This window comes from Chionomys nivalis, chromosome 2 (genome assembly GCF_950005125.1).
Source record: "Chionomys nivalis chromosome 2, mChiNiv1.1, whole genome shotgun sequence".
Classification (NCBI taxonomy): Eukaryota; Metazoa; Chordata; class Mammalia; order Rodentia; family Cricetidae; genus Chionomys; species Chionomys nivalis.
The window spans coordinates 68,299,472-68,315,889 of record NC_080087.1 but is presented as its reverse complement, the minus strand read 5'-3'; the positions used below and the strand labels follow the sequence as shown (position 1 = coordinate 68,315,889).

The following is a 16,418-nucleotide window of genomic DNA, read 5'->3' as shown; positions in this document are numbered from 1 at the left end:
TCTCCTCTGTGTTTTCTCTCCATTTCCCCAATCTGCCTCTTTCCTTTTCTTGCTCACATCTCTCCTCATGCCCCACATGGTGCACTGGAAGTGTTTTCATCTCCACCTTCCTGCCTTTCCCGGTCTTTTCTCCACTAAAGTATGTTCCCTGCTTCACCTCTCCGCCCGTTAAATTCAGCGTTTTCCGATGTCCGTCACTCCCTGCTTTTGTATTTCTCCCCTTCTGTCGCTAGGGGATGCTCTCCCTGAATATTTGCCTGTCCCTCCTTTCCTATGCCTCTTTCCTTCTGTCCCCTTCTCTCGGACCCATTCAGGATTTTTCTTTTAGGCTCTGTGACCCTCTTTGTCTTTGGTGATCCCTCCCCACTCCTTGTGACTCTGTCTCTAGTGGTCTCTTCGCCCTCCGCATTCCCCTGTCTCTGGGAGTCCCACCCTCCTCGGTGTCTCCCTGTGACCGCTCCCTCTCTGGAGTTTCTCCCTCCTCTATCTCCCCGTGAGTCTCATAGGCTTCTCCCCACTGTGTCTCTCCTTACAGCTCTCCGTCTCTGGAGGTTCCTCCCCACTCCGTGTCTCCCTGTACTCTCCATCTCTGAGGGCCTGCCTCCTCGGTGTCTCCCTATGACTATATCTGGTTGTGAGGGTTTTGTGGATCTCTCTATGACTCTGTCTCGGGGGTCTCTCGTGTCTCCCTGTGACTATCTGGATGGGGGCTTCTCCCGACTCTGTGTCTCCCTGGGATTTCCCAGGCACCCCCACCCAGGTTTACTCCCCTGCGTTCTTCCCCCAAGCCACGCCCCATGGTGCGCCTTTCCCGTAGTTCTGGCATTCCAACCTGTCCATTCTGGCAGGAAGCGGCTCATAGGTCTTGGGGAACCCTGGCCCGCCAGACTGTGAAGCTCAGTGCACTCTGGGACTTATAGTTGGGACTTAGTACGGGCAATTCTTGGGAAGAAAAAGAGAACTACTCCTCCCAGCGTGCCCTGCTCGTCGGGCTGGACGCCTGCATTGGCGCGGTTGTCTGTATAGCACCACGCCTTCTTTGCGGTTTTGCTTAGCTCGCGGTGGCGTCTGGATTCCAGAAGGTGTAGGGGAGGTGGAGGAATTCGAGTCAACCCTTAAGCACCCTTCGCTGAACGCAGACTTCCCTGCCCACCCTGCAAGCCACCTCTAGGTGTACGTGGCTTATCACAGCCTGAGTGCTCAGGTGCTGAGGATTAAACCGAGGACCTTGTACCGACTGATCCATCAAGACAACCCTCTAGCTGTTCTTTCTGGTATCTTCTAGAAGGTATTCTGAACCGGGTAGGGGAAGGAGTGGGTGTGATGCCCTCCTAAAAAGAGGGATTCAAGCACATAGGTCTTGGTAACCACTGAAAAATAAAAAAATAAAAGACTTTTCTTTTGCCTTGAGTGCGTGTCCTAACTGGCCCTTCTCCTACGTACTTCCTGTTGAATCTTAAGCCCGGGTCAAAAGGCTGACGTTCCTATTTAACATATCAAAGCAGACCTGGCAGCCAGGTTCTCCCTGCATGCCTCAGTCCCTACCTGTTAGTAGAGTATGGCTAGTATACCCCAATCCCTACCTGAATTTCTCCAGCCGAGGTTGAGCTGCCCTTCCCCCAGTTGTCCTTCCGTGTAGAGCATAGCTAGCTTGGTTACACAGTTCTTCTGTGTACTCTGGACTCTCCCAGATGTCCTTCTCTGGCTATGCTCTCCCCGCTCCCCTCACGGGGCCCAGCTCGATCCTGTTCACTCTGGACTCTCCCAGATGTCTTTCTCTGGCCATGCTCTCCCTTTTCTATACAATAAACCTCCTCCACCATATCTAAGAGCAGTCATGTCCTTCGTTTTCCAAGTTACAGGTGGGGAAAAAAAAAGGATCCTGTGATCCTGAAATTTTTCTTTTTGGTTTTTCGAGACAGGGTTTCCCCGTGTAACAGTAGAGCTCGCTTTATTGACCAGGCTGCCAAATGCTGGGATTAAAGGCATACTCCACCGCCCAGCTAATCCTGGATTTTTTTTCAATGATTTATTTTTATATGCATTGGTGTTTTGCTTGTGAAGGTGCCAGACACCTGGAACTGGAGTTATAAGCCGTTGTGAGCTACCATGTGGGTGCTGGGAGTTGAACTCGGGTCCCCTGGAAGAGAAGCCAGTGCTTTTAAACCCTGAGCCATCTCTCCAACCCGATCCTGGAATCTCTACGTGTTCTATGTGTGTGTTTTCCGTATGTGATACCTTATTCAGGTGTATTTCAGCAGGGACGGGCAGGATCAGAACTGGATGGAGTGGGCCCCTCTGGGGAAAGGGTAAGTTGGACAGAGGGTAGTCAAGGAGGAGGCAGATCTGAGTGGAACTCAGGAGAAAGAATGGTGTCCATGAACCAAGAGTCTATGCTGAGAAACATGGGGAAGGAGTGCATTTTGGAGAAAGCTTTTGCACTCAAATTGGAATATATATGTTTGTTTTTTATTTTTATTTATTTATTTTTTTTTGAGGCAGGGCTCCCTGGGTCTAAGTGGCTGTTCTGCAGCTAGCTCTGTAGACCAGGCTAGCCCTGAACCCAGAGATCTGCCTGCCTCTCCCTCCCGAGTGCTAACATTAAAGGCAAGGGGCAACCATGCTCAGTTTGGACGCTGGATTTTTTTTTTTTTTTTAAGGCTTATCTGTATAAGTCTGTGTAAGTGGTGGAGACCAGAGGGTGTCAGCAGTTTTAATCTCTGAGCTATCAGTCTCCTGAAACTGTTGTGAGCTGCTGATGTGGGTGCTATGGGCTGAAGTCAAACATTTTTAACTGCAAGGTCACCCCCTCTAGCCCCAGGACACTGCATTTCTGAGATTTTCCTCCTGAATCTCTGTGTATGGTCTTAGGGAGAGGACTGCCAGGGCCTTGTACATGCTAAGCGAGCCACTTGCCAAGTCATGGTGCTTTGTATTTCTTACGTACTCATGCGACTCTTTGGGGAAGAAATCATGTTCATGCTGTTCTTAGCCCACAAGAGATAATAAATGTCTGTGTCTGTCTGTGTGAATGTGGGCACAGAGGCCAGAAAAGAGTTATCTAGTCACTTTCCTGCACGTCACTTTCCTGCACTCTGAGGCAGGAAGCCAGCAAGCCCCAGTGATTCTCCTGTCTGTCCACCCTCCCCCATCCATGGCAGGAGTGTTGCATGCCTTTGAGGGATGCTCAGCTTTTTCCATGGGTACCGGGATTCAAAGTCAGATGCTGAAGCTCCGAGCTCTCATGGTTTTACAGAATAATTTGGAAAACAAAGAGGCTATGGTACATAGCTCAGTTGGTGAAGTGCCGAGCTCTGGGTTTAGTCCTTAGCCCTACATAAACGGGGTGTGGTGGCTGATGCCTGCAATCCCAGCACTGGAGGCGGAGGCAGGCCTTGAGTTCATCCTCGGCTACATAGTGATTTTGAGATCAGCCTAGGCTACATGAAATGGTCTTAAGGGAAAAAAATTCCAGACACTGCCACTGTTTTCTGATGAAGCCCAAGGTTCTTAGTCACAACACCCCTCTGCCATCAAACTGAAGAATCTGGGTCTCAACCCTCTCTTCGAGCCTTCCCCACCCACCTTCCCAGACTCCCCCCAGCCGTGATAAATAAAGCATGAGTCTTCTGTTATCTTTATATTGAGATTCTAAAAAAGAACATTATGGATGTGGGGGGTGGGAAGGGATGACTGACAGTAGGAGCTAGAGGAACCCAAAGCTCCAGAAAATTAAAAAAAAATAAAATATATATTTATACACTTATTTTATATATATATATGTATACCAAGTAATGCATGTGAGTCCCAGAGAAGCAGAAAAGCAGCAGCAAGAAGCAACTAACACACACAGACCTGGGTGTGTGTGCAGCACACACAAGGCATTCCAACCCTGACGCCCCCCCCCGCCCCCCAAAGAAAAGATTGTTAAGAGTTAGAGAACTTCTCTCCTGAATGAGGCTACACAATTGGGGTGTGGTAGTAAACCTGTAATCTCAGCACCGGGAGGTGGAGATGGGAAGTCCAAGGATTCAAGGGCAGCCTCAGCTACACAGCTTTGAAACCAGCCTGAGCTATATGAGACCCTGTCTCAAAAACCTTTAAAAAAAATAAACAAAAAGCCGGGCGGTGGGTGATGGTGCACGCCTTTAATCCCAGCACTCGGCAGAGGCAGGTGGATCTCCGAGTTCGAGGCCAGCCTGGTCTACAAGAGCTAGTTCCAGGACAGGCTCCAAGGCTACAGAGAAATCCTGTCTCAAAAAAACAAAAACCAAAAACAAAACCCAAAAGAGCTTCTTAGATGTTTTGTTTTTGCCTTCATATTCAGGAAAAAAAAAAATCAAAGAGGCTAATAGTGCCTTTAAGGCCGGCAGAGGCCGCTTTTCTCCTCCATGCTAAAGCGGGTCATGGTATTTTTAACACTGAGATAGGAGGGTACCGTGACTGCCCCTCAGAAATGTTTCAGAGTTATCTTGAAAACCACGTGGCTATTTTGGTGGATTTCTGTTTGTTGCTTTTTATGCTTGTTTTTTGGAATAGCACAGAGAATAAGTCAGCAAAAGGTATCCATCCTTTGATTCATCTAGGATAGACAGGTTTTCAGGAAATCTGGTAAAAATTCAAGAGCCAATTTAAAGAAAACTGAGTGACAGGTAGAGATAGACTCTGCTTAATGACTCCTGGCTACCGTGAATCACTGACCTCCAGGGTTTTGAGCTTAACCACTTAAACACACACACATACTAAGGCACAGCTAAGGCAGACAGGCAGGCAGGCAGACATGCTTTGGCAATGAGGCCCTGAAAGAGGCCCATGGGTGAAGAACTGCAAAGGAGTATGGGATGTGTGGGGCCAGCACCTTTGAGGGGTGAGGGAGAGAAAGCAAGAATTCTGAGGGCTCCCAGGAAAACAGGCAGGTGACAAAACCAACCAAAAAACAAGAGAAACAAGAATACGAAAGAGGTAAGGCAGAGTTCGCTGTGGAGACAGCTCAGGGGCAAAACAGGATATGGGCAAGCAAACAGGTAGAGGAAAGGGAAGAAAAAGAAACAAGGAAAGTGAACAGTAAGTCAGGAAGAATACATAGGAGGACGAGCAAAGGGGAGGGAAGTAGGAAGAGGAAACAGCATGATACCAAAAGCTTGGGTAATCAGATGAAGAGGCCGCAAGAAGGGATGGGGAGGGGAGCCCTTGGTTAACCTTAGACCTTGACAAACACCAGACGAGTGGAGTATACCAGATCAGACACATATGCCAGCAGGTTGATACCCGTCAGGATGGCCACCGCCAGTCGGCGGTCCCAGTAACACACCGAGTACGGGTGTGTAGAAGTGCAGCTGGTATCCAAGGAACGCCGGGGGTAGCCATTATACCTCTGATCAAATTGGTAGAGGGGCCAAAGGACAATGGCAGTGGCATACAAGAGGACAGACAGTAAGGCCAGGCCTGACAGGAAGGTGGGAAAGGGGATGGGCAACATGTTAGTACAATCCCCCAGGTTGAGAAGGATGGTCACCCCAGCTAGTATGAAGCAGATCGCATAGACTGCCACACACCACTCCAGGGCCGGCTTTTGCTGGTACAGAAACGGTTCGCTGATGAAGGCAAAGATGATACAGGCTACAAAGGTCTCAAAGACTTTGAGCAGCCCTGGCACTGTAGCCATGTAGCCAGTGATCTCACCAGGCCTCGCACGAGTCCAAGCCACTTCAGTGGCATAGGCCAAACAGGCGACACAGGAGAAGGTGGTGGCGGCGATGGCGTGGTCCCGGGTACGTCCGTGAGCCAGGAACTGCACATAAGTGGTGGGATAGATGATGGAAGATGACAGGCAGAAGAGAGCTGCATAGCAGGCGTAGGTGATGGGGAAGTTTCGCCATGACAGGGGGAAGCGGGTCTGGAGTCCGCCTAATTCCACGATCAGGATGATGAGGGTCACAGCAAAGCAGAAACACCAGGTGAACATGGCCCAGTTACCCATGGGCCCAGTCCAAGCAGCCACACTGGCTACCAGCGAGAAAGCCACACAAGTGGATATTAGCTGCAGGAGACGGAGGAGGCCCAGGGGCTGCGTCAGTGCCCGAGGGGACCCCACAATAGTGGAGGATGATGTCGTCGTAGTCGTGATGGTGGTGCGGGTTACTGTTACCGGCATGGCTGAGAAAAAAACAAAAGCATTTGGATAAGGTCTCATACCAAGGAATCCAGGCACCCAGCCCCTCATCTGTCTTGGAACAATTACTCTGAACTCTGAAAAGGGTATGTCTCAAAATATGGAGCTTGTTACTCAGGAAGTGGTGGTGAACACCTTTAACATCAGCATTCAGAAGGAACTCAGTGAGTTCGAGGCCAGCCTGGTCTTCAGAGCAAGTTCCAGGACAGCCAAGGCCACACAGAGAATCCCTGTCAAATGAAGGGGGGGAAATGGAACTTGTTGATTAACTATAAGAATGAATTAATTGGTCAGCCGGGTGGTGGTGGCACACGCCTTTAATCCCAGCACTCAGGAGGCAGAAGCAAATGGATCTCTGTGAGTTTGAGGCCAGCCTGGTCTACACAGTGAGTTCCAGAACAGGCTTCAAAGCTACATAGAGAAACCCTGTCTTTAAAAACAAAAAAACAAACAAACAAAAAAAAAATGAATTGGTCATCTAGGTTCTAGGCTCATCCCAAATCTACCTGTGAGAGAAATCAGAATCCAGAAACCCAAAGCAGCACTTCTTGCTCTCCTTCCCCAGGGACTCAGGAACCCCTCGACTGCTGAAGTATTGTGGGCCAGGGAGACAGTGGACAAAGGAACTTGTTGCCATACTGGACAAACCGAACTGGATCCCTGGGAGACACCTGGTGGACAGAAGGAGAGCACCAACTCCCCCGAGTTGCCACTGATCTCCACATGTGCACACACAGAACCCACCGCAAACGCGCACCTAAGATGTGGTCTTGAGGATGTGGCTCAGTTGATAACATGCTTGCCTACCATTCAGGAAGGCCTGGCTCCAACCCCTGCACTGCATAGACCAAGTACAGAAGTGCAGACTGTGAACCTAGCATTTCAGAGGTTGAGGTAGGGTTACCGTGAGATAGAAGCCAGCCTGAGTTAATCTAGGCCTGCTTGGGCTACAAAATGAAAGATTCTACCTTTAAATATATATATCATATATCATTCAACCTTCAGTGAGGTTCACCAGCAAAAAAAAAAAAAAAAAAAAAAAAAAAAGCATTACGGTCTAAGATCCTGCCTGTGTCATTTCCTCCTCTACATGACCTGGGGCTTTATACCCCAGGCCCTATGAACAGAGTTCCTCCTTTGACCCCGCATCTGTAGTTTCTCCACAGCCAAGACTCAAACTTCCTCATACTTTAGGCCCTGTGAGTAGACTTTTTTTTCTTTTTTCAGTATGATATAGGGTTTCTCTGTATAAAATGCCCCAGCTGTCCTGAAACTCTCTTTGTAGACCACAGGTTGGCCTGGAACTCACTGAGATTTACCTGTCTCTGCCTCCTGAATGCTAGGATTAAAGGGCATGTGCCACCACTGCCCCGCAAAAAGATTTCTTTTATGTAAAAGCAACCTAGACATTAGCAGCCCCTACACATCCAATATTCCAACTTCAGTTCCAGCTCCCACATCTAACCAGAGCGCTGGACCTCCATCCTTCTCACTGCCCTCCCAGAGACCTCTGATCCAGAACATCAAGTTTTCTTTCTCCCCTAAGTTTCACCCGTCCTCCCCCTAATCCTACTTCAGACGTGGAAACATGTCAAAAAGACAGCTCAGTTTCCTCTTTCCTATCAGTAAGCCTATCACTTCCTATAGGGACTCAGTCAACAGGTTCCTCAACTTCAAGAAAATTCAACTCCCTCCACTCCCACGGTTTAGTGGCCCAGTTACATCCACTGAAATTTCTACTTTTCAGGATCAGTCCTGCAGGGTTGGACCTCAGGACAGGCCTCTCACTCTTCTGACGTCCCAAGTGACCCAGACATAGGATGGGGGTAGAAGGACTACCATCTTTTTTTCCAGTGACAAACCACAGCTTCTATTTCCTTGTCCTGGAGACTCAGAACAGGGACCAGATGCCAGAGCCCTCCTCAGCATGACTGTCTGACCTCTCAGCTGATGCTGGGGAGGTGGTTCCCAGACCCTGGAAAATAAAACTTCCTTATTGCTAGTATCATTCTACAGTTATTTCCTCTGACCTAACATCAGCTGCTGGAGGGAGGGGAGAGGCTCAAATGACTCAAAAGCTAAGAAGACCCGGGTCAAATTAGATGCTCAGCAGGTAAAGGAACTTGCAACAGAGCATGGCAGTCCTGAATTAAACTCGCAAGACCCACGTGGTACATAGAACTGAATTCTGCAAATTGTCCTCTGACCTCCATATATGCAGGTATGCACACACCTTTAATCCCAGCACTCGGGAGGCAGAGGCAGGCGGATCTCTGTGAGTTCAAGGCCAGCCTGGCCTACAAGAGTTAGTTCCAGGACAGGCTCTAAAACTACAGTGAAATCCTGTCTCGGAAAACAAAAACAAAACAAACAAAGAAAAAAACCACAAAAGAAAATACACACACACACACACGAAATAATTACATGTTAGAAAGAAAAATGATCATAGGAACTTTCAATGTTCAGGAAACACACTTAGAAAGTTGCAAGGTTACGGTATGAGGTCCCTTACCAAAACTGAAGCCCCACCACAAGAATATATGAGCATCAGCCAGGCAATGGTGGCACATGCCTTCAATCCCAGCACTCACGAGGCAGAGTTCGAGGCCAGCCTGATCTACAGAACGAGTTCCAGGACATGCTCCAAGCTACAGAGAAATCCTGTGTGTCGGAGGGAAGCATTGAGCAATTAAGATGGGATGCAGGTGGGTGGTGGATATTTCATTGGATTGGGGGGAGTGTGGGGGGTGGATATTTTATTTAGTTGGGCAGTGGTGGTGAATGTCTTTAATCCCCAGTCCTTGGGAGGCAAAGGCTGGTGGATCTCTGAGTATTAGGCCAGCATGGTCTACAAGAGTTGCAGATGGGCAGATCTACACAGAGAAACCCTGTCTCAAAAAACCTTCTGCCCAGCTACATACAAGTATGCTCCAGAAATGTTTCTTTCTTTCTTTCTTTCTTTCTTTCTTTCTTTCTTTCTTTCTTTCTTTTTTTTTCTTTTAAAAAAGGCATGATAGTTTATTCTGAGTCAAACAGGTCATGAACAGGAATTCATTCAAGTTACCCTGAATGAGGTATTTCAACGTGGCTGCGTTTTAAAAACAAACCGAGGAAGGTATGACTTTACAGCTCTGTTGGTAGAGGGTTTGATCCTCAACACAGGATGGACCAGGTGTGGTGGTACATGACTGTAAGCACACAGAAGGTGGAGAGAGACTGGAGGATCAGAAGTTCAAGACTATCCTCAGCTACTCAGGGAGTTCAAAGCCAACCTGGGTTACATGAGCCATATACTGAAAATATATTTCAATTTGAAGTTTCATACAAACACCCACACCAACTCCTGGGTTGCTGGGATGGTCCAGGCCAGACACCTCACCCTTATTCCTGTCCGGGGTCGCTTTTACACGTGACTCTGAACGCATTTTTGACCTAAATTAGGGATCTATGGCTGCGCATGCGTAAAAGGTACGAGACCCACCAACCTGTGACCCAGGAATGTATCTTTCACCACCCATGCTGGGGTGGGTTTTTCAGTGATGCCCATGCCCCTCCCTGTAAGTATCCCAATCAACTCACTGGCTCAACAGGCTGTACCTGGCTTAACAGATTATCATTCTTTTTTGGTCCATCATCCTTTTTTGTTTTTGAGACAGGGTTTCTCTGTGTAGCCCTGGATGTCCTGGAACTCACTCTGTAGACCAGGCTGGCCTCGAACTCACAGACTTCCGCCTGTCCTTGCCTCCCTTGTGCTGGAATTAAAAGTGTTTCCCACCACCCCCCAGCGGTACATCATCTTATGCTCTGAGACAAGCATAAGCTATTCCTAACTTTCCCTCAGGAAAAGTCATGCTAAGGTCAGGCCCGTGGAAAGACAAAAGGGCAGGCTTTAACCTCTGGAAGCTCACACCGTCCCAGAAGAGCTCCCAAAAGTACACAGGAGCCAGCTCCTGGATACAACTTCTTAGGCACATGGATAACTCTGATTATATCATCTGGAACCTTACCAGGCTCCTCCTCTATCGGGGAATCTAGGAATTGAGGCACCATTCCCCTCCTCCCTCATACCCAGAGATGCCCAGAAATGGGGCCCTAGATCCTGCAGATCCAGTTCAGTATTCCTGGTCAACTTCCCTTAGTAAGACCCAGGAAATCACCAGCCCTCCTATCATAGACTCAGAAGTTCAGGTTCCAAGCACTTCGCTCTTAGGCTCAGGGGTCCAGGCTCCAGGCCCTCCTCCAAAGACTCAAAAGAAAAGCACCCTAGATACACCTCTCTTAGATCCAGAACCCCTCAGCCTTTTCCTTTAAACTCGGAGCTCTTCCTACCTCTGCCCTTCACCTTCAAGAACTGTAATTACAGTCCAGACCACAACTGTTCCACTCTCAAGAACTAGGAAATGGAGCCACTACCACACTCACCTGCTGTCTTAACTGGAGACTGGAAGGAGGAAGATCACGCTGCGAAGGCGGAAACGGTTGAGCACCTGGAAAAGGCTGAACAGAAGCCCTGCGAAGGAGAAAGGCAGTCAGGACGGTACTCAGACGGTCCTCCCTTGCAAGCACCCTGACCCCGAGCCCTAGAAGCTACAGCAGGGACAAATCTTCCGGTGGGGACGCATACTTGGCGGCCTGCCCCGGGGTGAGGTCTCAGAGGGTAACCGGAGGAAGCACCGCCCTCTCGATCCTCCCCTAGGATTAGTCGCGTGGGCGAGGTGGAAGCAAAAGTGGACAAAGGGCCGGCCCTCGGGACCGCTAGGGGCGTGAGTGCTGTTAACCGTTTAGCCCAGCCTTGCAGTCGGCTGGAGTGAGATCCCCGGGCGGAGGTTCTGGGAGTGGGAAGCCCAGCCTCGCCCAGCGTCTCCGCGCCTTATAAGGGCTTTAAGTCGCCTCAGTCTGGGCTATGTGGCAGGGACCAGGAGGTGGTGCCAAAATCCAGGAGACCCACTCGGAGGCTGCCCACCCCTCCAGGACACCCTAGCTAGATACTGGTTGTATGTGTACGTGTGTGTAGAGTGTGTGTGTGTGTGTGTGTGTGTGTGCACGCGCGCGCGTTTCCAAAGAAGCAGGAGGGTCTGATTTGTGGTTCCTTGAAAAGTGAGTAGGGAGAACCAGGCAGAACTGACTGTGTGGGGGGGTAGGGGGATGGGGAAGAATCCTGGGTTCTAGGAGGAGGCGGGAGGGTGTGTGGTTCCTTGACAAGTGAGTTGGGAGCCAGACAGACTGACTCCCACAAGTCCTATGACCTCCACACATGCCTTGTGGTACGTGCGTCCCCAATCCCATGCAAAGCAAGTACATTTTAAAAATCTATTTTGAGACAAGCTCTTGCTCTGTAACCCTCGCTCGCCTGGCGCTTACTATGTGCTGGCCTGGAGCTCACAGAGATACGTATGCCTCTGTCTCCCAAGTACTGGGAATTTTTATTTTATCTTGTTTTTTTTTTTTTTTTTTTTTTTTTTTTTTTTTTTTTTTTTTTTTTTTCCCTCCAAGAATGGATTGGAGATGAGTCTGACCTGGTAGCGCGGGACTGTATTCCCAGAACCCTGGCAAAGGCCAAATTGAAAATTCAAGGCCTTCCGGTAGCCGTAGACTTCAAGACAAACCAAAACACAAAACAAAAAACAAAAAAAAAGGGGGGGGGAGAGGGATATTGGTAGTGGTGAAGTAGGTGGAGGTACTGGGTTCAACCCCCAACAACCAGTGGGGATGTGGTTAGGGAAATAAAACTCTTGAGTACCCACCAGACCTGAACTCCTTTAAAATGCTCCGAATTCGCCTTGCTAAACTAGAGGACGCATCGCTTTCCCAGGTCCAGGCTGTAAAACTAACGCTAAATTAGAATTAGGTACACACGATAAATGTAGGTTCCCAGGTCAGTGCTAGTTCACCTGGTAGATGCCACAGGAAGGGAGAACCTCAGTTCCGCCTGGAACGGCCAATGGGAAGCCAGGATTAGTCCCATACCCAGCACTGTAAAAAGTGGGCTACTGATCGCCTTTAATCCCAGGAGGCAGAGACAGGCGGATCTCTGCAAGCTCAGGGCCAACAAGGTCTACAGAGCAAGGTCCAGGACAACCAAGGTTATACATGGAGAGACCCTGTCTTTCAAAAAAAAAAAAAGTAGGCTACTGTCCCGCCATAAACATTGGAGGAGGGAAGAACAAAAATCCTTTGGTCTGGAGGAAGGTTGTTTAGGAAAGGAGGAAGAAGAGAAAGGGAGACGTGAGACGCAAGAGTGACACGCCCTTCTCCCTCAACAGGGCCTCCAGTACTGTTTGAAATCAGAGCTCAGGAATGCTCAAAGACCTAAGCAGGGCAAGGAAACGCCCCTTGAGCTTCCTCCTAGATCTAGTTCCACTCTCCTGGGCCACACCCAGCACCCCTGCTACCATCCCCCCAGCTACACTCCTGAGGTCATCCATCACTCCATAGACTTGGGCACAGCCCTGATCAGACTCCCGGCCACGCCCCACACCATCAATGGGCACAGCCTTAATCCCACAACTCCCCCCACACTCCAACTGCCCATACAGGGCCTCTGAAAGGAGGTTCAGACCACGGAATTCTCCCCATCCTGAGCACCTCTGGACACCAGATGCAAACCTCATATCCAAGAGTCCCATCTCCCCTGAGATTCAGGGATCTATACTCCATCTCTCCAGGTCCTCAAACCCTAGAGTCCGGATCCCAGTCGCACCCGCCTCCTTCAGTCCAAGTTCAGAGCCCAGTCCTTCCTCCCTCAGATCAAATTCAGACCCCCCCCCCCCGCCCTCCTCCGGATTAAGCCCAAAATCCAGCCCTCCGTGCCCCAAGACCCATCTAAATCCGGATCCCAGGCCTGTTCGGTCTTACCTAGTATTCCAGACCCCATCTCACCTCTGTCAGCCTCAAGGGCTCAACCCCCACCGTCCTACCTCAGACCCAGGCGCCCACTCTCTAATCCCTTCTCGTTACCATGTTAGACCTGAATGAGCTCAGGGTTCTGGCTCAAATGGAGTGTTTCTAGGGACCCAGACATCTGAATCCCTACTCACTTCTCTCTCTAGACCCAGGATCTTGGGCTCCCACTCCTTCCCTTCGGGGTCTCTGCAGCCTCACCTCTCCAGTCAGTGGCGTCTGCAGCAGAAACAGAGCAACAACAGCTGCAGACCAGAAGGGTCTTGGGCTGGGTGGAGTTGACCATCTGAGAAGCGTGCGAGGGCGGGGCTGAGGGCGGGGTTTGGACCTGATTTGGGCGGTGAAGGGGGTACTTTCCCTCCGCTTGAGCTATCCCTGGTCGGCCCCCAAGGCGGGGCTAATGTCACACCACGCCCCCTCTAAAGACTAGAACATCGCCTATTTCTAGCCCAACCAGGGAGGGCTGAGGTCACCGTTGCCGTGGAGACAAAACAGGAAGACACAGCAGCTGGCGGCGCGGGGGCTCCCAGGGGCTATCCTCCTTGACATAGCTCTAGAATGAACTCTCCAGGGTAGGCCCGAGAATGCCGTTGCCGTAGAAACCTGCATGTTTACGGTTTGTTTTTAGATGGAGTCCCCTTCCCCGCGCTCCCCCTCAGCTTGGGTACCCACGCCTAGTCTTACCCCTCATTCAATTCTCCCTCTCTCTGCTCCTCTCCTTGTCTATCTGATCCCCAACGCTGACTGAAGAAAAGAAAAGAAAAAAACCATATCCAGGTCTCAGCGTATTTAGGGCCAGATCTCACAGTCTAACGGAATCTATGGGCTAGGGTCTTGTCTACCTGAAAAAGAAAGGAATTTAGGGTGCCAGGACTAGAGCTTTTAGGAGTTCTGAGCAAGCAACCTTGAGTAGCGAGGCTCCACCCCCCAAAAACAAAGACTATATTTCTGTGTTGGGGGGGGGGGGTCTTCCTAGACGGGAGTGGGCCGGAGTGGCCATGCACTGTAACTGCGGCAAGAGGACTGGGCCACGCCTCAGAAGATCACAGTCAAGAGAGGCGAAGGGGTGAATGAACAGTAGCTAAATTACTGGAAATCTGCGGGAGGGGGTGTCTGAGCGATCAGACGGTTTTCAGAATATATGTGGCTAGTTGTCTCTGAGCCTCCTGAGTCTAGAAGGGCGAGCTATTTTTGGCTAGCATTCCTGCCTTCAGGAAACAGGGAGGGACTCAGAATCTTTACGAGGATGGGCCTGGAGCCTGGAGTTCTGGATTCTGGGTTCTACCATATAGGAGGGATACGGTGGACCCCGTGGTGCCCCGAGAAGGGGGGGGCAAAACAGGGAAGGGCTTTAGGATTGGGTTTTTTTTTTTTTTTTTTTTTTTCTCGGTCGGATTTGAGGACCTGAAAGGACTGGACTGAGCCAAATGGGAAAGGGAGATGAAGGTCGTGCTGCCGAGGGAGCTGAAGGTCGCGACGCCGGCCCCTTGGGCAGGGCGGGGACCCGGGATACCTGGCTCCCTCCCTCCTAGTCGCTCTCACTCACCCCGCTCTGCAGCGGTCCCGGGCGCGGCCCTGCTCCGCTGCTGCTGGGCGGGGCCTAGTGGCGGCTGCAGACGCTAGGCTCTACCCGCCGGCTGCTTCTGGTCGTCTTCCAGGAGGTCTAAGGAGGTTTAGAGGCGCAGCCCTATAGTGGGAGCCAGGAACGTTTGCGAAGGGAAGGGTCGGAAGGGGTCCAGGAGCTCAGAACCGCAGCAACGTGCCCTACGGAGGAGGGAGGAGCTGTAGGGGGGACCTGGGCGCTTGCTTGGGGATTTGCTGAAGTGGGGGTGGGGACCGAGGTATAGGGAATGGGTAGGTGAAGAGCTGCATACTCACTTTGCATTCCCGCGAAGAGACACAAACAGACCCTCTTCGTCATCCTCTGGCCTGCATAAGGGAGGGTTTTAGTTTAGTTTAAACACACACACGTTTACTTATTTTATGTGTTAGAGTGCAAATATGGAAGTCGGAGGACAACTTGTGAGGCCAGTTTTCTCCTTCCGCCATGTAGGATCTGAGGATCCAGCTCAGGTCATCAGTCTGATTAACAAGCGCCTCTATCCACTTGAGGTATCTTGTTGGTCTGTGGAAGACAGGATTTTGTTTTTTGTTTGCTTTTTTTTTTTTTAGATTTATTCGTTTTTAATGTGTCTGAGTGTTTTGCCTTCATGTATGTATGTGCACCACGTGCAAACCTGGTCTCTTCAGAGGTCAGAAGAGGGAATCAGATCTCCTAGAACTGAAGTAACATGGTTGTGAGCCACCTTTGCGTGTGATTGAACCCTCTTCTTTCTACAAGATAAGTGCTCTTAACTGCTGAGCCAGGGTTTTTAATAGGTCCAGCATCAGACATTTGCACACTTGCGTGTGTACGCACACACGCGTGTGCTCTCTCACACACACACATGCTCGGAGCATAAACCTATATAGTCTATAAATAACGGGTTGGGTTTTCCATAGATTCTATTTACAAGCCTCATTAGCACTGGGGTTCAGGCTTAGTAACATCTCTCTCCCCCTTCTACTAAGTAAGTCACACAACCACGAAGTTGGAGGCATCTCAAGTGGTCTACAGAGGTCTTGGTTTACACAACCTACCATGCCATATCCTGTGAACTATTTCCTGTACAGAGATGGTTTGTAACACCTGCGTCTATGTTACCCTCTCAGTACAGTTTGCACGCCACTGCACCATACCGGAGCTGGCAAGGACCTGAAGATTGAAAGAACACACAAGAGACCTGAGTCATTCGAAAGATCAGCTGAATGCCGTTTATTCAAACTTTGGGAAAACCTTAAATACCTAGCTGCTGCACAATTGGAATACCCCTCAGACAGGTGGGAAATGACCAGGCCCAAGGTGGAGTCAACAAAGCCCTATAGCTAATCACCAGCTGGGGTAGAGGGAGCACAGGAACAAACAGGAAATGCTAATGCTGGCTGGTCAGAGACTGCCCTCAAAATGAACCCCCCGCCCCCGGAAGCAGGGGTAGACCCATGGGCCCTACAATGATTCAGTGGGTCATGTCAAGCCTAATGACCTGAATTCCAGAACCCATGTGGTAGAAGGAGAGAACTGATTCCCAAAAGTTTTCTTCTGGCTGACACATGTCCACTATGGCGTGCATTCCAACACATGCATACACACACACACACAGATGTAAAACAAACAACAAACAAAACATCTCAGTGTTCAGGATAACATGAACAAGATACAAGAACAATCTGGGGTGCACATATGTGTGATGCTGAAGATTGAACCCCCAGCCTCAAACATGCTAGGTGAGTTCTGTACCCCTGAGAC

The 16,418-nt window shown here is 49.9% G+C and overlaps 1 protein-coding gene across 3 annotated transcripts; it reads right to left on the bottom strand.

Moving 5' to 3' along the window:
• Positions 1-3,637: 3,637 nt before the first annotated feature.
• On the bottom strand, positions 3,638-14,969 carry Myadm (myeloid associated differentiation marker). Of its 3 annotated transcripts, XM_057763355.1 has the most exons (4): positions 14,951-14,969; positions 14,619-14,836; positions 10,595-10,682; positions 3,638-6,156 (listed from the first exon to the last, which is right to left on the bottom strand). In XM_057763355.1, the coding sequence occupies exon 4, from the start codon at positions 6,152-6,154 to the stop codon at positions 5,201-5,203; it is 954 nt and encodes a 317-aa protein (XP_057619338.1). In that variant the 5' UTR covers positions 6,155-6,156; positions 10,595-10,682; positions 14,619-14,836; positions 14,951-14,969; the 3' UTR covers positions 3,638-5,200. The 3 variants fall into 3 exon arrangements, with proteins under 3 accessions (XP_057619338.1, XP_057619339.1, XP_057619341.1); XM_057763356.1 differs by lacking the exons at positions 14,619-14,836; positions 14,951-14,969 and adding an exon at positions 13,274-13,411; XM_057763358.1 differs by lacking the exons at positions 14,619-14,836; positions 14,951-14,969 and adding an exon at positions 10,797-10,977.
• Between the last annotated feature and the right edge of the window lie 1,449 nt (positions 14,970-16,418).

What these genes read in the sequence shown, in the direction of transcription:
- Myadm (XM_057763355.1), bottom strand. Translation starts at nt 6,154, where the DNA reads ATGCCGGTAACAGTAACCCGCACCACCATCACGACTACGACGACATCA.